At 42.0% G+C, this 22,689-nt stretch overlaps 1 protein-coding gene across 2 annotated transcripts; it reads right to left on the bottom strand.

Annotated features, from left to right (window-relative positions):
• Positions 1 to 1,248: 1,248 nt before the first annotated feature.
• On the bottom strand, positions 1,249 to 22,672 carry fcf1 (FCF1 rRNA-processing protein). 2 transcript variants are annotated; one of them, XM_080202305.1, is made up of 8 exons: positions 22,618 to 22,672; positions 20,800 to 20,867; positions 19,082 to 19,153; positions 17,737 to 17,885; positions 9,632 to 9,704; positions 8,687 to 8,774; positions 7,219 to 7,313; positions 1,249 to 4,254 (listed from the first exon to the last, which is right to left on the bottom strand). In XM_080202305.1, exons 1-8 carry the CDS (start codon positions 22,618 to 22,620, stop codon positions 4,206 to 4,208), a joined length of 597 nt encoding a protein of 198 aa, XP_080058431.1. In that variant the 5' UTR covers positions 22,621 to 22,672; the 3' UTR covers positions 1,249 to 4,205. The 2 variants fall into 2 exon arrangements, with proteins under 2 accessions (XP_080058431.1, XP_080058432.1); XM_080202306.1 differs by lacking the exon at positions 22,618 to 22,672 and adding an exon at positions 22,578 to 22,597.
• Between the last annotated feature and the right edge of the window lie 17 nt (positions 22,673 to 22,689).

Raw genomic sequence — 22,689 nt, 5'->3', positions numbered from 1 at the left:
CTTTGGTGAGATGTTCATTTTAATCATCGATAAGTAATCAATAATCAGTGAGAAGTACAGCAAAGTTTAATGTCCTGAGCTCTTCGGTACCCATAGGAATGGCCAGGTCAGCCATGAGTGCGACTCCATGTTGATTTTGTGGGCCCTTCGTGGTAGCATGTTTCTCCTCATTATTAACGCTCACTCAAAATGAATGGACATTTATGAGATGAAGACCACAATCTCCTTAACCACAGTTGATAAAATATGGCAGACGTTCACCCATGAGGTGTCTGAAGTGCTTGTCTTTGACAATAGGACTGCATTCACAAGTAAGGAATTTCAACACTTCATGCAAACCAATCGGATTCAGCACGGTAGAACAACCCCCCAACCACCTTGCTTCAAATTGGTTCGCTGAAAAGGCTGCCTGGACCATTTAAAGCTGCTATGAAAAAACTGTGCCTTTGTAACTTTGACTGTTCCATTTTCTACTGTTGTACAGAAAAACTCCACATGCCATGACACGAGTTGCTCCTGCTGAACTGCCCAAGGCAAGACATCTTTAGACAAGACTTGATTTAATATTTCCAAATTTGGTGGGGAGAGTGGAGGCTAACAGAATGCACAGAAAAGATATCATGACTCCACCTTCATTGAGAGGACCATTCAGGTAAATGATTTATTTATGTAATAAATTTCAATGCTGGTCCAAATTGGGTCCCTGGAATGGTCATGGTCAAGGCAGGTCCAGTATCATACATAGTTGACGTGCAAGGGAAGAGAATGAAGAAGCATGTGGACCACATCAGAAGAAGACAGCCATGCACAGTACCACATGAACAATCTGTCCCTGCCAAGCCTGTTAGTGTGGCTCCAGCGACTGCAAGTGGAACAGAATCCAACAAACCCGAGGGGTCAAGTAACATTCCAGTGGGAACAACAGCACCTTCACAAATGGAAAGCTTTCCTGCTGTTCAAAACATAACTACCTCGACTAATGAAGCATCTACTAAAGAATTATGATGCTCATTCTCGATTCTGCCAAGAGGAAACATCTTCTGAGTATTTACCCCTCAAGATCTTATGTTTCAAAATTGTCACCTCTCATTCTTCTGAACTCCAACAAGTATAGGCCCAAGCTGCACAGCTTTTCATCATGAGAAAACCCCCATCTTCCCGCCATCAAACTAATGAACTTTCTCTGAACTGCCTCCTGTGCAAGTATAGCCCTCCCTAAATAAGGACACCAACATTGTATGCAATATCTGGGTGCAGGCTAACTTATTGCCCATATTTATTTTCAAATAAAGTGATTCACAGAAAAAAAAGCATACATAATATTGACATTGTGATGCATGTACAAGAGAATGTGGATTTGTCCCCACCAGGTTACCTTAGTTTACATCAGTTTTGTGAGAGGCTTGCAAACCGATCTAAGGAGTTAATTTCCTTGTATTCAGACAACATGGCAAATTGGTAAATCAATAACAGGTAGTATCAGACAAACAATGGATTCCGAGTTCAGCAGCCTTGGTCTTTCAACAAGAATGAGTCATATAGTCAGATTGATTATGATGCTGTATGACTTTATGTGACTCTGCTATACTGCTATCATAGAACTAGATAAGCAAAATGGGTCCTCATTGGGTTTTCTTCAGAGTAAATTATTTAAAATGGGACTCTATTTATTAACTGTTCTTAATATGGGGAAGATTCATGAAGTTGAGTCTATTAAGTTCCAATAGTTTAAATTTCTAAGCATTAAATACAATGGAACAAGCTCTCAAATTACAGTACATGCCAAGTTCACTAGACAGGAAAATTATTCACCCCAGAGATACCTGTGAAGTAACCTTAGAGCATTATCATGGATAATGAACATAATTCTATTATATTGTTATTAAATTCAATCCAGCAGAGGATTAAGCTACTTTAGTACTTATGATTAAATTTTTGGGTCATTATTAAATATCCAGTTACCTTTACTGAATTGCCAATCCTTACCAACTGGTGACATTTATCATATTCTTAAATTTTAGTTACGAAGTGTGTAATAACGTGTCTGCCTTGTCTGACATCTCCGTTGACCAATTAGTTTCAGTCACTTATTGACAACTTTCAGAAAAGATTATGTAGGGCAGCCCTGACTGAGCAAATTTAGATAACATGTTGTATATGCAAACCTAAAGACAAAACAGTAGATTTTGATTTCACTCTGAGGTTTGCAATATCGGTGTAAAGGAATAAGATTCAGCTGGCATCCTTCCATTAACATAGGTTGATATGGAGATTTATCAATAAAACATTCCCAACACATTGAGGATGTTTGTTTCTGAGAATAAAAACTTTGCTTAGATAAATCAGTGACATTTCATGAAACAGTGAACTTTTGACTCGTATCTTTCAGAATGGAGAAGGCAGGGATGATGAATAGTTCCTTTGGAGAGTCAACACAGACCAAGGCAAATATTTGGTTACCCAAAAGTAGTTCACTAAGGCAAACGATCTCCTTCAGTGCTGTAACTATTCTGTGAGAATGATTTGGTGCATGCAAAATAAACAAGCCTTCAATATCAATGAATTAAATCAGCACTGATGACAAGAAGCCCGAATTGTGGTTTTTTTCCAGTTGATTCCTTTCGAACAACACCCTGGAAATGATATATATGTGATCCAAGAGGAATCATAATTATGGCAGGCAGGAGGGGCAAGCCATACAGAATTCTGCCTATCACAGTTTGTGCATTTGTACTATAGCAAGGATGTTCCACTTTGGTAGGAATAATGGTAGGAAGGATTATTACTTACGTGGCAAAAAACTGCAGCAGGCGACGGTGCAGAGGGACCTCGGGGTCCTTGTGTATGAGTCGCAAAAACCCAGCTTGCAGGTGCAGCAGGTGGTCAGGAAGGCAAATGGGATGCTGGCCTTCATAGCGAGGGGGATTGAATATAAAAGTAGGGAGGTCTTGCTGTGGCTGTATAGGGCATTGGTGAGGCCGCAGCTGGAGTACTGTGTGCAGTTTTGGGCGCCGTACTTACACAAGGATATTTTGGCCTTGGAGGGAGTGCAGAGGAGGTTTACTAGGCTGATGCCGGAGTTGAGCTATGAGGAGAGGCTGAATAAACTAGGCTTGTACTTGTTAGAGTTTAGAAGAATGAGGGGAGATCTCATTGAAACGTATAAGATGATGAATGGGATGGATAGGATAGAGGTGGAGAGACTCTTCCCGCTCAGAAAGGACAGTAGGACTAGGGGGCACAGCCTCAAGATGGGGGGTGGTGGTTTAGAATGGAGTTGAGGAAGAATTTCTTCACTCAAAGGGTGGTGAATCTCTGGAATTCTCTGCCCGTTGAAGTGGTGGAGGCTACCTAGCTAAATATTTTTAAGAAGCAGGTTGATGGGTTTTTGATAAGAGAGGGGATTAAGGGTTATGGGGAGAGGGTGGGAATGTGGAACTGAGCCATGACAGATCAGCCATGATCTTATTGAATGGCGGGGCAGGCTCGAAGGGCTAGATGGCCTACTCCTGCTCCTATTTCTTATGTTCTTATGTTTTCTGGTCTTGAGTTGTATGTTTAAATGTCAGCTACTGGTCCAAAGTAAACCACCAAAGAACAGATCCAGTGACAGTAATTGACTAGTGGATGCAATATTGAAGAGCAAAACGGTACAAAATTATACATCGATAAAACAACGTTTTAAGCATTCAGGGAATAGAATTGATTCATTTCTTCACCTCTGCTGAAAAAGCTTATCACAGCTAGCACCAGGGGAGGGAAGCGGCCTGACATAATTTGCCTAGGTTTAAAAAAAATTTATTTATAGTTCCTGTTTCCAATTGGTAAACAATACCTCCAGTTGGAAGTAACCACATGAAGATGTAATAATGCTAAAGTGAGGCTCAGCCATCATTTGCTTCAACTGGAAGGTGAGACCCCATTGTCAAGGTTCACAGATGGGGCCCTATTTCGGCACTGGAATGTAACCATACCTACTGAACCATAACTGAGAAAGGGAAAACATTGGAAGAAAAAAATGGAACGAGGCAATCCCATGTACAGGCTTAAAACTAGTTTTCTCAAAATTATGATTTATTTTACACACTAACTTTTTCCAAAAAATGTAGAGTATACACATGCCAAATGTCAATTCGGGCAAGTGCATTTCAGTTGACACTGAGCAAACACCAATCCTCACGTGCAAGTAGAAGGTGGTTGCCTTTTCAAAATCTCGGGGCACCGTAGTCATCCGGCATCCGTTCAATGTTGTACCTGAAAGAAAAATAATTTTGTACAGCAAAGTGCTCGTTACAAAACTGCTTACCAACACAATCTGCCCAGCATATATGCAAGGGAGAATGGATTTGTTTTTAATATAGTACCTTTCATGACCTCAGAATGTTCCTAAGTGCTTTACAGCCAATTAATTTTGAAGTGCAGTCACTTCTGTAATTTAGGGCAATAAAGCAGCCAATTATTGCATACAGTAAAATTTCCACTGAGATAAATGACCAGTTCCTGCGTTTAGTGCTGTTGGTTGCGGAATTAACATTAGCCTTATCATTAGTAGAACCTTTTTGCTCATCTTCAAGTAATGTCATGGAATTCTTTACATTTACTGAAAAGACATGCTTTAGTAAGACATCTAAAAGACAGCAATACCACTGCCCCCTCACTCGCCAGCATGAAGGTATTATTGAACGACTGCTGTATTGTCAGAGATGCCATATGGAAGTGGAAAACTAGACTGCCAAACTAGATTAAAATTACTCACAATTGTTGAAGTACCTTTCTTACAAGCCCCCATTATTTCTTGATATATAGCATGTCGTACAGTGCAGATGCGTTTAGGGAGTCTCTAAGTGAATCCCACCAGTGACTTCTTTACCTTGCTGTTTCAAATCTCTATCCAAAGATAATTTCTCACTACAGTACTGATCTATCCTTAATTAGTAGAGCTAACGCATTTCCTTTCTCTTTCTTCCTAACCTTTCAAAATGTCAGATATCCCAGAATCAATGAAGCAAACCAAGTCTAGTCACAGAGTCCCAACCAATGGAGGGGATCCCCTAGTCAGCTGGTGCACCAGATATCCAATCAGATGAGCCTATCACCAGGCAGTGCAGAGCGAAATCAGGCTCTGCTGGATGCGTCTGAAACAGCTGGAAAACACTACTCTGAACCGTGTGAACTGTTTGAGGCACACATGCGTGAGGAATGAAGAAAGGCAACTAGGCGAGGTGGGACAGTAAAAGGCTGAAGAGGGTTTGTCATTTTTGAGAAAGGCGAGCAGGTCTGTGACTTCAATCAGGTCAGTGAGGTGCAAAAGTCACCACGAGGTGAAGTCAGCCACTGAGTACGAGGGGCAGGTAACTGCACCCTGGGCTCAGGCAGGCCGGCAACAGCAAGGTGCCAAAATCAAGCCATCATGAAGTGAGGTCAGCCACCAAACAGGTCTGCGACTCAACCCAGGGCAGGCCACCAACAACAAGGCGCAAGATCCCAAATGAATCTTTAGCCATGAGGAGATGCTAAGTGAGACAGGAGCTAAGACCCTAGGTGAGATTGAGGGAATGTGAGAGTGTTAAGGGTGGGGATAAACTGTAAGGGGATGGGGGGAAGAAATGCTTGAGGGTGTGGGCAGGGGGGGTGACTAAAGTTTGATGTGGTTGTAACAGTGGAGTAAATAGTTAAAGCTTTGGTTCTCTTAAGTGGCCAGTATCAAATGACTGGTCTTGTCAGCATACAGGAGAAAATATCTCTAGAATGAGTTAGTTCTTCAACAGTAGTCCAAGGTGAATGTAATTAATAACACCTCAGCTTGAGTCATATGTCCAGACATATTTTTTGGAAAGTTGCATTCGTCTTAACAAATAATATTTTATTGAGCCGACGTGTTCCCAGTGTTACCAAACCTACTGTTTTACAATGAACTGTCAAAGTGATGTGTGAACACACACACATTGCTGAAAATAATTAACTACGTAGGTGTAAATAACAAAGGCAAATTCAGTGTTTTAAGCATTTTCTATTTTAATTATAGATTTCCATTAGCCACATTTGGCAGATGGTGGCGTATTGGCAATAAAGGGGAGGCGATGGCACCATGTCATTGTCACTGGACTAGTAATTCAGAGACTCATGGGTAATGCCCTGGGGTCTGACGTACAATCCCACCACAGCGGATACAAAAATCTGAAAATAAAAGGCTCATGAAACCATTGTTCTAAAATCCTATCTGATTCTTTAGGGAAGAAATGAGGGCAATTAAGGTTGGGCTTGCCAGTGATGCACAGAGAAAGAAAGGTATTTTGTTACATTGCAATAATTGTCTTTAAGTTAAAAAATAAATCTGAATATCTTTTTAAGTACACAATACATATATCTGCTGTGGAAGAGCTAGATGTATGTATTCATCAGATTGAGAATGTATGAATGTGCATTTATGATTGAACAAAGGTTTTAAGAGATAATGGATACTAGAGTAACTATCTGGCTGATAACAGCTGTCTATTCCTATTTACTGAATTTTGGACACATTGTAGAAGTAAAAGGCCTCAATGGAAATTGTAGGTGTGGCCTCACTATATTGCAGGTTGCACAACAGCATCGGTCTATCCAAATTCATCATTGGCAATTTGTTTCCCAACAGACTCGCAGATTAACACTTTGGAAAACATACTTTATCTGAAATCAGAAAAATGTTACCCCTGGTGAGGAGGAAAGGAATATCAAACAAGAAACACGCCCCCACAACAAAGCAAAGTGCTACACAGAGTCCGATGACAGGACAACGAGGACCAATGTGGGAAAATAACGAACCAACAGCTAGAAACTTGCAAATTTAATGAACAGCAACTCACTAGAAGCATTCAGAAAGGAAGTGGATAGATTTTGGGTTTAGCAGACTAGAAGGTTATGAATTTTATTTAAGTAAAACATGGGCAAGACTGTAGCAAAATATCGCAGATGCTGAAATCTGAAACAAAAATAGAAAATGGTGGAAAGTCTCAGCAAGTCTGATAACATTTGTAGGGACAGAATAAAGATGACTCTTTGTCAGAGCTCCGATGAAGGGTCATCCAGACTTGAAACATTGGCTCTATCCTCTCTCCACAGATGCTGTCAGACCTGCTGAGATTTTCCGGAATTTTCTGTTTTTGTTATGGCCAAAATTATGTCCTGTTTGATGAGGGCGAACAGGATAATGGCCTTTTCTAGTTGTTATGTTCTTACCTATAATTAGAGATGTACATAATAGGAACCCCTGGAATTTTCCGGATTCTCCTCTTGAGATCCCTGTCTACTGTTGCCACAATATAACATTTGTGCTGAAAGTGAAAAACAAAGGAAAGTTAAAAGTTGCCTTCTTTAAAAAAAGTGTCCAATTCTGGGTACTGCATTTCAGGAAAGGAATATGAAGGTGTTGAAGGGGGCCTCTAAACAGATATGCTAGAATGGTCCCAGGGATGAGGGATTACAATTATATGGATAGACTGGAGAAGTTGAGTTGTTCACTTACCTGAAAAAGGAGCAGCACTCCGAAAGCTAGTGGCTTTTGCTATCAAATAAACCTGTTGGACTTCTTACTTTGTTCATATTGGAACAGAATTAGGCCATTTTGCCCATTTGAGCTTGATCCACCCCATTCAATTAGATCATGGTTAATCATCCACCCTAATGCCATTTTCCTGCAGTATCTACATACTCCTTGATGTCCTTAATCTCCAGAAATCTGTTGATTTCAGTCTTGGGTTTTGAATTTTGAAAGATAGCCGCTAATGCACCGACTATTCCCTAGCCACCTCCTTCAATACCTTAGGATGAAGCTGATCTGGTCCAGGTGATTTATCAACTTTCAATTCAATTAATTTTTCAAATACTACCTCTTCACTAATAATAATTTCTTAGCTCCTCAATTTCACAAATCCCTTGGCTGCCTAGTATTTCTTGGAGATTTTCAGTGTAACTGTTTAGTTCCCCTTAGAGAAGGCCAAGAGAAAGTTTGATGGAATTGTGAAGAATTTAGATAGTGTGAATGAAGAGAACCTGTTTTCAACAGCCAAAGGAACACATTTAAATTAATTGTTAAAAGAACCAGAGGCAGTATGGAAAACATTTTTATGCAACAGGTGTTTAGGATTTGAAATGCGCAGCCTGACAGATGATGGATACAGATTGAAATAGGGAATTGTATAAATACTTGAAGGAAAAAAGAATTTCAGAGATATTGGGCAAGAACTAACAGAACTGCTCTTTGAAAGACACCATGGACCAAAGGTCTCCCTTTAGTGCTTGTACTATTCTATGATTCTCTTGGACACTTGATCACTCGAGTTTGTGCACAGGGAGATCAATCATGATCAAATACAAATAGTCTGGTTTACGTCTGCAAATTTGGCAGATAAATGTAGTCCAGAACAAGAATAGATAGACACGTTCAAGTCCTGATTTTGGCTGCATTAAATTATCACAGCTGGAGTAATAGCGGGGGTGCTCCAATTACTATGCTCATAATCTTGCTGGAATGGGCAAGGCCTCAAGGTACCTCCTAGACACAAATGAAAAATGGCCATTGTATCAGATGCTAAAAGGCTGCTTGTAAAACTGTGGCCTTTAAGAGAGCCAGATACTAATGGAGAAAAAATATAACACAAACATTTTCAAAATATTTTGATAAATGACATGTGCTTTTCTTTCTTACCTGTGTGACTCTCTGCACTAAACAATCATCAGCATATGTTCCTTTGTGCGTACAGGGTAGTCGCTCAAAACGTGGATCCTTTGCTATTCTGGAAATGTACAACAAAAATGTTACAAATTCAGGAATTGTGTTATGTTTGCTCAATGACCTACAATGAACAGATCTGCAATTTCTTTGTTCTAGATATTTTTGGCTTCCATATGTTGAACTGCTCCTATCAGTGAACCTTAGGTTCTTATCCCAGTAAGTATGTTTTCACCCCTGTCTAGCTGGCGAGATTTTTTTTATGTACCCAAGGAAGACTGGATAAATGCAACACAGTGTGGTGGCAACGACAGAAAATCTCATGCTTAGGAAAGTGATTCCTAATCACAAATTGAATTGTCGTTGCTTGGAAACTTGTATTTTTACTTCCTCTGGAACTCTATTTAAAACTCTGACTCTTGGGCAAAACATTGATACGTCACAGTAGCAGAGAGGTTATGTTACTGGACTGCCGAGCTTGATTCCTGAACTAATGATTTGGATGCATGAGTTCAAATCCCAACATAACAGCTGCGGAATTTAAATTCAACTAATAAATCTGGGTTATAAAGCTAGCATCAGTAATGGATGAAACACTAGTGTGTGGGGATACCCATCACCTCCCAGTCCCTCACCATTCTGACTTGGAAATATATAATTATTTCATCATCATCATTACTAGGTCAAGATCCTGGAAACCCTTCCTAACAGCACAGGGTAAAAACTTTCACTACATGTACTGCAGTTGTTCAAGAAGGCAGTTCGTCACCACCTTTGCAAGGGCAGTTGGGGATGGTTAATAAATGCTGACACAGCCAACACCACTCGCATCCAATAACTGAATAAAACACACACACATTGCTGAATGGGTCTTTGTGTTTAGAAGAAAGAGTGACAAACCTGTTTGAGAAATTGTTTTACCTGAGCGCAACCCTGTACTTCCGTCCCAGCTTCTCAATTTCTGCCATCACACAGTCTGTGATACAGGGAACACCTAAAGAAAATTCAGAGATCACACCTTATATGTTTAGTTTTATCGTGGAACTTCTCTCTTTCAGCTTACAGAAAAAGCTTTGTCAACAAAGTCCATCTTACAAGAAGTAATGCTTAATATCTGGTTATTTGTCTAATTTTGCGCAACTTTATTGAAATAATCACTTAAGAGTCATAGAGATTTACAGCATGGAAACAGGCCCTTTGACGCAACTTGTCCATGCAGCCCAGTTTTTACAATCAAACTAGTCCCAATTACCTGCGTTTGGCCTATATCCATCGATACCAACCTTACTCACGTAACTGTTTAAATGTCTTTTAAAAGACAAAATTGTACCCACCTCTACTACTACCTCTAGTGCCTCGTTCCAGACACTCACCACCCTCTGTGAAAAAATTGACCCTCTGGATCCTTTTGTATCTCTCCCCTCTCACCTTAAACCTGTGCCCTCTGGTTTTAAACTCTCCTAGCTTTGGGAAAAGTTGTTGACTATCTACGTTATCTATACCCCTCATTATTTTATAGACCTCTAAAAGATCACCCCTAAGCCTCCTATGCTTCAGGGAAAAAAGTTCCAGCTATTTAGCTGCTCCTTATAACTCAAACCATCAAATTCCAGTATCATCTTAGTACATCTTTTCTGAACTCTTTCCAGTTTAATTCATGCAACAATTCCATCCCTTACTGTTAAATGATCAAATTAATTCTCTATTATTGTATTTCTAGTGTGTATGTTACAATTTCTATCATTCTATGTCTATGATTATCATCTGTTTCTTAGTCCCAATATATATTCGTTTTTTTAATGGATGTATATGTATGTATATCTGTCTCTGGTGCTATGACTAGTAATTGAGTGACTGGGAACATCAGAGTGCTTGTACAAGTGTGTACGCAAGGTGTGAGAGAATGTAGAATTAAATTAAGCTTTTACTGTCACAATTCCAGTTGATGTTATAACTTGAAAGCAGAATCCCAGAATGAAACCCTGGCTCAAAGTACCATGACTTTTGCTTTTTTAAGAAAATGTGCAGAAAATTAGTTATCAACAAGAAAAACATTTATTAAACATGAAAAGTTTGATTATAATACAATACTCCTTTACTTCCCCCAATCACATGTGTATAGTTTTCAAAAATAACACTACTTTGAATCAAATGGTCACTCAACCAATCTTCTGTGGATTTCTTAACAATCCCATCTCCTCTCCAATGATTATCATATGGCTCCACTCCCAAAAGACACACTTCAAAAGCTTCTTTCAAACAATGTTTTCCATCTGCTGTTTGTATTAAAAATCCACTCCAGATTTTCCAACTATCCTTACAAAAGTCCGTTTGGCTTTTAACAAAGAATCCAGCACCAGGTTTTCCACCTCTCCTTTCAGGTTTCCTTTGGCTTGAATTGCAACATGCATCCAAAATTCCACACAAACTCAGTCACTGACAAATTACTGCTTCAAACACTGACCATTAGGACACTCAAACCTTATGATTGCTTCAGGTATGTCTGTGGCCAACCTCATCATAGAACCATAGAACCCTACAGTGCAGAAAGAGGCCCTTCGGCCCATCAAGTCTATACCAAACACAATCCCACCCAGGCTCTCGCCCCATATTATACCCACTAATCCCTCTAACCTATGCATCCCTGGACAAAGTCAGACTAGGGCAGGTCTTCTGTGCCCCGGTCTGACTTTGACTTCCATAAACAGCTGTTCTAAAGGTAGTTCCTCTTTGTTCCTTTAACTTCAGACTTCTTGGAAACTTCTATCTGGTTCTCTTGTTTTCTTAACTAGTTTTTCTTTAAGTTTTCTGCATTTGTTTTCTTAACCAATACTACAGGATATGGCTTTTCTTCTAGAAAAGCTAAGACAGATGTTCATTCTCCAGCCTTCTATAACCAATTACAATGAATACAGCTAAAAAAAAAAGTGCCCCTTGTTACTAAGCAATGATTTTATACTATTCCAGCTTGTTTACTTTTTACGCCGTAACCCCTCTCAGAATAAATGAAGCGCAGTTTGGGCTGACTAAATATATGCAAACATCTTTGTCTAGCATGAATCTAACTATAGGCTTACCTTTTCTTACACAGAAATACTGAATTAAACCCATTTAAATTTATACCTTATTTCTAATATTTAACAATATAAATATAGATCACTTAGAACTACTCTGTTTCCTGAGATTAATTTAAATGCAAAAGTGGTTGGGCATTTTCCCCTGTATAGATTAGCTTATTGTATAAACCATCATGCATGAATAAACCAGGCAATTGATAAAGAAAACTTAATTCTGCAGAAATATTTTCCTACCTACCTCCCTTCCTGCAATATTCAGTGTTTGCTTTGTTTTCCTAGATTCAGGTGTTGTGTAGTACTTTTGAATCAACGTCTGATGCAGAATTCACAGCTCAAAATGCAAAAACATAGAAACAACTTTCCTTTCTCCCTTGCCCATTACCAGCAATCCCTACAACTTGAAGACGTAGCTGAACCAAGAGGTATTCAAAAGGATAATAAAAACAGAAAATGCTGAAAAATCTCAAAATCTGGCAGCATGTGTGGAGAGAAAGGCAAAGATAACATTTTGCACCTTCTTTTGAAAAAGAGCCATAGAGATTCAAAACGTTATCTTCATTTCTCTCTCCACATATGCTGCCAAATCTACAGAGATTTTCCAACATTTTCTGGGGTAAACCAGACACCCATGTATGGGGTGTCAGGGAGGGGTAATATCTTTGGTGGGGGAAACATGTTGCATCCTTTCAGGGCGGTTTGTCCATCCTTTGTCCCCACCTGGCCCTCAGCTCTCGCCTGTGGCTCCCCATAGCTGTTTGCATGCGACAGCGGCCACACCCCAGGCAACGGCCTTGACAAGCCGGCTAAACCAGGTGAGGGTAGCCGACGGGCCTCAACCCTTGGTGAGATAGGGAGATGCCTATCCCAGCACGTGAAGACAGAGTCCGTCGGATTGAGTGGAAGAGACCAATAGGAGGTCCAACGGTCAAGAAGGCGATCTCTGTGAGCGTCGTGGAATGTGAAGAGCAGGACAAGACACAGAAGACGTCCTGGTCATCCACTGTGCCTAGTCCCACCTCCAGCCGTTTTGACTCTGGTCTTGCCACTGGATCTAGATGGGAATTGGGAAGAGAGAGTGAGGCTGACGCTGCGCAACTCTCCCTCACTTTAATTCAAATCAAGCACTAGTTTCAACACCAACATCATCATCAGTGTCCTGTTCAACCCTTGAAGTCCTGTGGCGATGGGCGAGCGGCGAAGCAGCAGGTGTGGATACATTGGGAGCTGTAGTTGTGGACTTGCACGCAGGTGGCTCAGTCTAACGGTCGTTTTCCACTGACCGAGGCAGCAGTAGAACTCGGCGTCAACCTGGGTGACTGAGCAGTCCTCTTCAGGAATGCGCTGCTCACCTCCGTAGAATGAGGGAGGGGCTAGAAAAGGTGCCCTAAACATTGCCTGCTTCACTACACCCTGGCCAGTTTACTGCAGCTGGCGGGGATCCCATCTTGCGGTCGAACACACAAAATAAATCAAAAGCTGACACCACTCAGCATTGGCACTTGGAATGTGTAGGACAACCCTACAGCAGACAGACCAGAGAGAAGAACAGCCTTAGTTGCCAGAGAGCTTGCAAGATACAACATTGACATTGCAGCCCTGCGCGAAACTCGTCTTGTCAACGGAGGTCAGTTGACTGAAACTGGAGGCGGATACACTTTTTTCTGGAGCAGTCGTGGCAGCAATGAGCGTCGTGATGCTGGAGTTGGATTCACCGTCAGGAATCACCTTGTTCGGAAGCTTGATAGTCTACCCAAGGGTGTGAACGACTGGCTTATGACATTACAGCTTCCGCTACAGAACAGAAGTCAAGCCACTCTGATCGGCGCCTATACCCCCACAATGAACAACTCGGACAAGATGAAAGACAAGTTCTACGAAGAACTAGACGGCCTATCAGCAGTGAGCAATACTGACAAGCTGATCTTGCTTGGCAATTTCAATGCAAGAGTAGGGTGTGACTCTGCAATCTGGCAGCGAATCATGGAGTGGGCAGGTGTAACAGTAATAGCCTACTCTTACTGAAGACCTGTGCAGCATACGACCTCCTCATCACTAACACAACCTTCCGTTTGCCTACCCGTAACAAGACCTCCTGGATGCATACCCTAAGCATTGGCATCTTATCAACTATGTCATTGTCAGGAGAAAAGACAGGCAGGATGTCACAGTAACCAAAGCCATGTGTGGTGCTGACTACTGGACAGATCACATGCTCACTGTCTCCAAAATGAGGGTCCGCATCAGACCCAAGAGGCGACCACAAGAAAGCAAGATTATGAAAAGAATCAATGTGGCCAAGCTAAAGAACCCCAGCATAGCTTCAGCACTGGCTGAAGACTTAAAAATCAAGCTTGCTGACCTACACCTCGCAGGCAGCACTGAGGACGACTGGGAACGCTTCAGGGATGCTACCCATACATCTGCGCTGAAGACGCTCGGGCCCTCCACCCGCTAGCAGCATGACTGGTTTGATGAGAACGATGAGGAGATACAGGCTCTACTTGTTGAAAAGCACCGTTTTCATCGGGCCTGTCAGAACGACCCATCTTCAGTTGCCAAGAAAAATGCTTTTACCAGTGCTTGCAGGACAGTCCAGAATAAACTGTGTAAAACGCAGGATGCCTGGCTGAGCACCAAGGCAGATGAAATACAGGGATATGCTGACAGAAACAGCTTGAAACGGTTCTACGAAGCCCTCAACACTCTCTATGGACCTCAATCTCTCGGGAGTTCCCCCCTCCTGAGTACAGATGGTACAACTCTCATTACAGAGAAGACTCAGATCCTGCAGAGATGGGCTGAACACTTTGAAGCCATCCTCAACCAACCATCATCTATTAACGATGAGGCAAGAGACAGGATTCCCCAGGTTGATATCAACAGTGCCATGGATGACCCACTGGCAATAGCCGGTCACGAAAGCTGTCAGCCAGCCAACCAGTGGCAAAGTCCCGGGGCAGATGCCAATCCGCAGAGATCTATAAAGCTGCTGGTCCTACACTTAGCGAGAAGCTCACCAAGTTGTTCCAGTCCTTTTGGAAGCAAGGATCCGTTCCTCAGGAACTTAAAGATGCTTCCATTGTACACCTCTACAAGAAGAAGAGCAATCGGCAAGTGTGAGACAACCACCGAGAAATCTTGCTGCTCTCCATCACAGGAAAAACCCTTGCAAGAGTCCTGCTAAATCGTCTGGTCACTCATCTGGAGCTGGGCCTGCTTCCAGAGTCACAGTGTGGCTTCCGCAAAGGTCGTGGGACTACTGACATGATTTTTGCTGCGTGTCAACTTCAGGAGAAGTGTCAGGAGCAGAATGGCAAGCTCTACACAACCTTTGTCGACCTCACGAAAGCCTTCGACACTGTAAGCCGACAAGGCCTGTGGAGGATCATGTCAAAGTTTGGCTGCCCCCCCAAATTCATTCAGATGGTATGCCAGTTCCATGATGGCTTGATGGCCAGAGTACTGGATAGCGGAGAATCCTCTGAGGCATTCCCAGTCACCAATGGCGTCAAACAGGGCTGTGTGCTCACACCCACACTGTTCAGCATGATGTTTACTGCCATGCTGAATGATGCCTTCCAGGACGGTGTTGCTGGAATCAGCCTCAAGTACAGAGTGGATGGGAAGCTTTTCAACCTGAGGAGACTTCAAGCTATTACCAAAGTGAAGGAGACTGTCTTGAGAGATTTCCTCCTTGCCGATGACTGCGCCCTGTATATTGGCTCAGAGCCAGAGATGCAAGTCAGTATGGACAAATTTTCCAAAGCTTGTGACAACTTTGGGCTCTCCATCAACATTAAAAAGACCGAAGTCATGCACCAGCCTGCTCCTCATGCAACTTACACAGAACCCATAATCACAATCAAAGGGCAGAAACTACAAGTAGCGGACCAGTTCACTTATCTTGGCAGCACCCTCTCCCAAGCAGTGACTATTAATACAGAAGTTAACTGCAAAATAGCAAAGCCAAGTTCTGCTTTTGGTAGACTGCACTCCACTGTATGGGAACGTCGAGGAATCAGCCCAGCAACAAAACTGAAGGTCTACAGCGCCATGGTACTCACTACCCTCCTGTATGCCTGTGCAACGTGGACTGTGTATCGAAGGCATGCAAGACAGCTCAATCATTTCCACATGACTTGTCTTCGCAGAATATTATGCATCAGATGGCAAGACAAAGTACCAGACACTGGAGTTCTCTCTAGAGCAAGTCTACCATCAGTCCACACACTGCTGATGAGTGCGCAGACCCAGTGGGCAGGTCAGGTCATCCGTATGTCACACGAGCGCATACCCAAGCAGCTCCTTTTTGGGGAACTCTTTGCTGGAAGGTGCTCGCATGGAGGGCAGAAGAAACGATTCAAAGACACACTCAAAGCCTTCCTGAAGTCGCTTGACATTGACACGATCACCTGGGAAACGCTGGCACAAAACCGCCCTACCTGGCGCTGCCTCATCCACAAAGGCTGTCAAGCTCACGAAGCAAGGTGTATTGCTAAAGCACAACTTAAATGCGAGCTGCGCAAGTCCAGAGCCACCAGCGCAACAACTATAGTGTCTACACAAGTCTGTCCAATATGTGCCAGGACATTCTGTGCCCGAATTGGCCTGATCAGTCATCTTCGGACACACTGCAACCAGCCTCAAAATGACTAATGGTGTCAAGGTCCTCATTGATGATGATGGATGAACAACATGCTGCCAGACCTACAGAGTTTTTCCAACATTTTCTGGTTTAATTTCAGATTTTCAACGACTGTGGCATTTTGCTTTTGCTTCAGGTATTCACAAGCCATTGGTTGCTGCATATCTGATCACCTCTGTTACTCTCTGGATTTTGAAAATGTTACTGTGTGGCAAAAGACAATGACACTTGCTCCTTTGAGACTGATAACCATCTTCAAAACCCAGAAACTAATTGTAGTGCTAAGATAACATTTTGAAATTGAGCTAGTTCACTTCCTTTGAGCAAAACATATACACAAGGATAGGCAGTAGAAGTATTGATTACATTGATTTTCTTCACACAGATGTGAGAAAATGTGAATCTGTCAATTCAAAGACAAATTGAAGTGTATAAATAGGAGATTACTATTTTTAAAGTAAAGGTATGTGAAAGGCAACTGTGTAGTTCCAGCAGGAAGCTGTGGTTTGAGAAGCTACACTGTGGCCCCTGCTTATTTTTTATAAAAACAATGGCTTCTTGTGAGTATGTCTCCTTGATGGGAGCATGTACTTAGATCAGGGAAAAGACAAAGAAATAGGATTTAAAAAGAACTGTCAGGATAAAGAATAAATACAGAGTGGACTCAATGAACCAAGAGGCCAGGTCGTTCCTTATCTTCCTCTAGCTGTCCAATCCCATTGATAGTAATACAAACTCCATTTGTTTCTCAAGCCCCTAATTTTTAATCTCTTGTGTATTGTTCTTGGAAAATGCCAAGGTTTCACCCCAGAAATGGGGAAAATACCCACAGAGAAAGTTGTGCAGGACCACCCATTTTCAAGCTGGTGGAGATATCTGCAGTTAGCACATGACTTAGGGAGATCAGAACTGGTGGGAGAAGGGAGGAAATTAAAACATTATAGGAGCTGACATCTGCCACTTGGCCTCTGCTCCATAGTTTGACATGCTCATGACTGATCTAACGTGACCATAACTCTACATTCTTGCCTTTTCCCCTTGACTTACTTGTCAATCAAAATCATACTCAGCGTTGAATATTTTCAATGCTACAACCTCCACTGCTTACTACAGAAGAGAATTCCAAACACTAACAAACCTCTAAGAGAAGAAATTCCTCCTCGTTTCCATGTTAAATGGTAGACCTCTTTTAAATAAAGAAATTGATATCCTCACACCAAAAAAAAACCATCAAAAAGGAGAGATAATACAGTGGAGCATATAAATAATTAAGTTAATAGACCAGATAACAGGTAAACACTTACACTTTGCATATAAGCAGTCCATCATAGATGGCACCATGTCAAGCTTGCTTTTGATGGAGAAGTTGATGAAATTGGTGTCAACTAAGATGTAGTAGGGGGGACCCAACTGTGTGTTATATTGGAAAAACAGGCAAGAAGGATACTTTACCCTGGGAAAGTAAAAGGAAAAGGTCTGTAATTTTTCTATTGATTACATTTTATCCTCAGTCTCTTTTAATTAACAAACATATCACATTTTAATTTTTGACTGCAAACAGGATTTTAAAAAATGCTTGTCAATGAATCAGCAGTGTGAAAATTTTCAGGTTCTCGGAAATCCTAACAACTTAACAAAATGTTCTGCAGTACTTTATCCCGTTACCAAATGTTGTTAGCATACCAGGCAATGCACATAAATTTGGTCAAGAGGAAATTATTTTCTCTTTCTATCAGTGGCTTCAGTGGCATCAGCCGCTGCCTCTGTGCCAAAGTTCTTCAGATGATAATTTGGATAAAATAGCCCATAAGGAATGAGCCTAATAAGTCGTAGTGTGTGTGTACATCAGGAACAATGAAGTAGCAAAATGCTTTGTGTAAGCCTTTCTAGTGTCCTGAAGGCAAGTGGCCATCAGGAAGTTGAAAAGATCCTATGATCTGTGATATAAATTAGAGGCTAGGTATGTGAACAGGCACACAGATATACAGGGATTAATTGAACTTGTAGTAGTGGTCCTGTCACTGGGTACTGGAATTCAAGCTAGCATTGCAAACCATGCAGAGGCACCAGTTCCTGACTGGAAAGCAGTGAGATGCTTGCCGAAGCAGTATGTGGACAGACTACAATTTTAGTTCATTATCCTTCAGTACCTTGTGGTCCCTAATCTAAATGACAACTGCCAATGAGCATATAAATAAGTTATAGGGCATTTATTTACATGAGGAAGTGTGCACAAAGCAGGCAAGTAGAAATTCTAAGTGGTCTGGATTTCTCAGCATCTTGGTTTGTCGGTCCAAACATGTCAGTGGGTTTCCATGCCTGTCACTCTCCTGGCTGATGAAGAATGAGCGAAGATTGAAAACTGAGTATTCCGGGCCCAAATACTGTAATGTAGAATACTGATGGCTCAACATACTAGTCCTGTTTCTAAGAATTGAATCCCCATTTTCTGCGATTAAATAATAATAATTACGAAATAAAAATTCCAATGAACCAAGTTTTGCTTTGACAAAAACAGAAAGCTCATTGCTGTCTGCATATAGACAGCAGAGAAAAATTACATTCCTAGCATTTGTCATCTCCATTTTTTTAAAACATAAAACTGCTAAGTTAAAGTATATAATGTGTAAAAGCTAGCTTCATACATACGCTTCGTTTACTTTCAGGGCACTGGGATCCTTTGTTACCTTTTTCTGAACTTTTGCTCTGTCTTTTTCTTTTCTGGAAAAGAAAATATAAATTTAGCATCTTATATATTAAACCAACCAGTTCATATGGACATACAAATTAAGAACGGAAGTAGGCCATTTGGTCCCTTGAGACTGCTCTGGCATTCTATAAGATTATAGCTGATCTGATTGTGGCCCCAACTCCATACTGGAACTCTCCAGTTCTTTAGTGATTGTGACCGTTAATGATAGGGAGCTGAGTTTATAGTTAGTAACATAGCTTCCATTGGGTGAAAATAACAAATGAGTACTTTTCAGAGAGAAAGCACAAAACTCTGAGTTAGACATAAGCTCTGTCATAAGAACATAAGAAATAGGAGCAGGAGTAGGCAACCTAGCCCTTTGAGCCTGCCCCACCGTTCAATAAGATCATGGCTGAGGCAGAGAGTGGGGGTCAATGGGTGCTATTCGGATTGGCGGTTAGTGACTAGTGGAGTGCCCCAGGGGTCGGTGCTGGGGCCTCAGCTATTTACCATTTATATAGATGATCTGGAGGAGGGAACCGAGTTATGGTGTCGAAATTTGCTGATGACACCAAGATTGGTGGAACGGCAAATTGTGCGGAGGGTGTGGAAAGTCTGCAGAAGGATCTAGATAGGCTGGGCGAATGGGCCAGGAACTGGCAAATGGAATTTAATGTTGGCAAGTGTGAAGTTGTCCACTTTGGTAGGAATAATGGTAGGAAGGACTATTACTTACGTGGCGAAAAACTGCAGCATGCGACGGTGCAGAGGGACCTCGGGGTCCTTGTGCATGAGTTGCAAAAACCCAGCCTGCAGGTGCAGCAGGTGGTCAGGAAGGCAAATGGGATGCTGGCCTTCATAGTGAGGGGGATCGAATATAAAAGTAGGGAGGTCTTGCTGCAACTGTACAGGGCACTGGTGAGGCTGCAGCTGGAGTACTGTGTGCAGTTTTGGTTGCCACACTTACGCAAGGATCTTTTGGCCTTGGAGGGAGTGCAGAGGAGGTTTACTAGGCTGATGCCGGAGTTGAGGGGGTTGAACCATGAGGAGAGGCTGAATAAACTAGGCTTGTACTCGTTAGAGTTCAGAAGAATGAGGGGAGATCTCATTGAGACATATAAGATGATGAATGGGATGGATAGGATAGAGGTGGAGAGGCTCTTCCTGCTCAGAAAGGACAGTAGGACTAGACGGCACAGCCTCAAGATAAAAAGGGGGGGGGTTTAGAACGCAGTTGAGGAGGAACTTCTTCACTCAAAGGGTGGTGAATCTCTGGAATTCTCTGCCCGTTGAAGTGGTGGAGGCTGCCTAGCTAAGTATATTTAAGACGCGGGTTGATAGGTTTTTGATAGGCAAGGGGATTAAGGGTTATGGGGAGAGGGTGGGAAAGTGGAACTGAGCCACGACAGATCAGCCATGATCTTATTGAATGGCGGGGCAGGCTCGAAGGGCTAGATGGCCTACTCCTGCTCCTATTTCTTATGTTCTTATGTATAGTATCGTCTCATACAAATAGCAAAAAACTTAATAGAATACAAGTCTTCTGCCTGGATCAGAAGATACCACTGCTTTTCGAGTAGAAGGTTTCACAACAGCAATGCAATAGTGTGGAGAAAAATGAGAAATATTAGACTAGTTTATCCTTTTAAATCCCGTGACAATTCAAAAATCTTACATTCTTGTATCTCGCAAACTAATCATTCGTTTCATGACTGCATATTTTCTAGTTTTCTTTGCTTTTCCCTGAAAAAATAAAATAAAATAGTCAGAGGGCAGGTCCATATGCTACATGCAAACAGTTCTAATGTTAACAAAATCATTGTAAAGTGGTATTGTTGCCTAACTTGTAATCCAGACATCCAGGATAATGCTCTGAGGACCTTGGTTTTAATCCTACCATGACAGATGGTCATTTAAAAAAAACTCAATGCACCATCTGGAATTAGAAGTCTAATGATGATCAAGAAACCATCATCAATTGTTCTTTAAGGAAGGACACCAGTTGTCCTTAGCTGGTCTGGCCTACATGTGATTCTAGACCCACAGCAATGTGACTGATTCTTAAACACCTTTTGAAATGGCCCAGCAAGCACTCAGTCGTATTCAACCACTGACAAATGGCAAGTAACATTCATGCCACGCACTGACCATCTCCAACAAGAGAGGACCTAACCATCACCCCTCAACATTCAATGGCATTATACTCACTGAATTCCTCACGATAAACGTCTTGGGGATTATCATGATCACAAACTGAACTGGACTAGCCAGATAAATACTGTTGCTACTGGAGCATGCTTAAAGGGCTAAATGGCCTACCCCTGCTTCTAGTTTTTGTTAGGTTAAAGATTAGGAATCCTGTAGTGAATAACTCACCTCCTGACTCCCCAAAGCTTACCCATCATCTAGAAGGCACAAGTCAGGAATGGAATACACCCCATTTAGTGGATAACTGCAGCTCCAACAACAGCCAAGAAACTTGACAACACCCAGAATAAAGCAGCCCACTTGAATGTGATACCTTCCACAAACATTCAATCCCTCTGCCACAGATGGACATGGCAGCAGTGTGCTCATCAAACAAATGCACTGCAGGAACTCACCAAGGCAGCATCTTCCAAACATACATCCACTGCCATCTGGAAGGAAAAGGGCAGCAGATATCTGGGAACACCACCACCTAGTTAATTTGAAACACCAAACCGTCTCTAATAGTCACCACCAATTTTGGTCATTAACATTGATTAAATGCATCTTTTGACATTTCATTACATGACTCCCAATCCACCCCTGTAATGTTTTTGTCATTATTTGGCCAACACCTCTATCCTTGCTACATATTTCCCATGCTAATTGGAAAACAAAAATCATTACTCAAACGGATGATGTTTGAAAGTCAGCCAAATCGCCTTTTTACCAGATATTATATATATATGAATGGTCCCATCGTACATTAATCTGATCTTTTTTCCACCCTACCCATATCTGCAATACAATATTCTGCGCCCTACCCTACCCTTTTCCCTTAATGTACTTTATGAATGGTTTTGCCTATACTGCATGCAAGAAACAAAACTTTTCACTATATCCCAATACATGTGACGATAATAAATCAAATCAAAAGACGTAAGAATATTGTAAAGGAGGGGTGGACGGTGGGGAAAAAACGGCAGCCAAAAAAAAATCATGCCCACGTCCCTGTGCTTTCTCTCAGGGCTGCACAGAGGTTAGGAATTGATGTCCAATTACTGGAAACTCCACGCCAATCCGGGAGGGTTGGTAGGCCAATCCGGGAGGGTTGGTAGGCCAATCCGGGACGGCTGGCAGCCCGACCGTCCCCCATCCCCTCGCCTTGTTTGAGCGCCCCTGAGTTTAGTTCGCCCTGTTCCCGAGCCCAAGTCGAACTCTTCTCTCAAAACACACAAGCAAACATTAACAGGACGAACGACATGCTCGCGAGGCACAGAACCAAAAGGACCAACGCTCTCCTCACCATGTCGGCCGGCCCGTCAGCGAGACGTCATCAGCAAGCGACGCAGATTAACGTCATCTAGGGAGACACCCT

The sequence above is a fragment of the Carcharhinus amblyrhynchos genome, chromosome 14, assembly GCF_965287045.1.
Source record: "Carcharhinus amblyrhynchos chromosome 14, sCarAmb.v2.hapA, whole genome shotgun sequence".
Taxonomy (NCBI): domain Eukaryota; kingdom Metazoa; phylum Chordata; class Chondrichthyes; order Carcharhiniformes; family Carcharhinidae; genus Carcharhinus; species Carcharhinus amblyrhynchos.
This window is presented reverse-complemented; position numbering and strand designations above follow the sequence as displayed.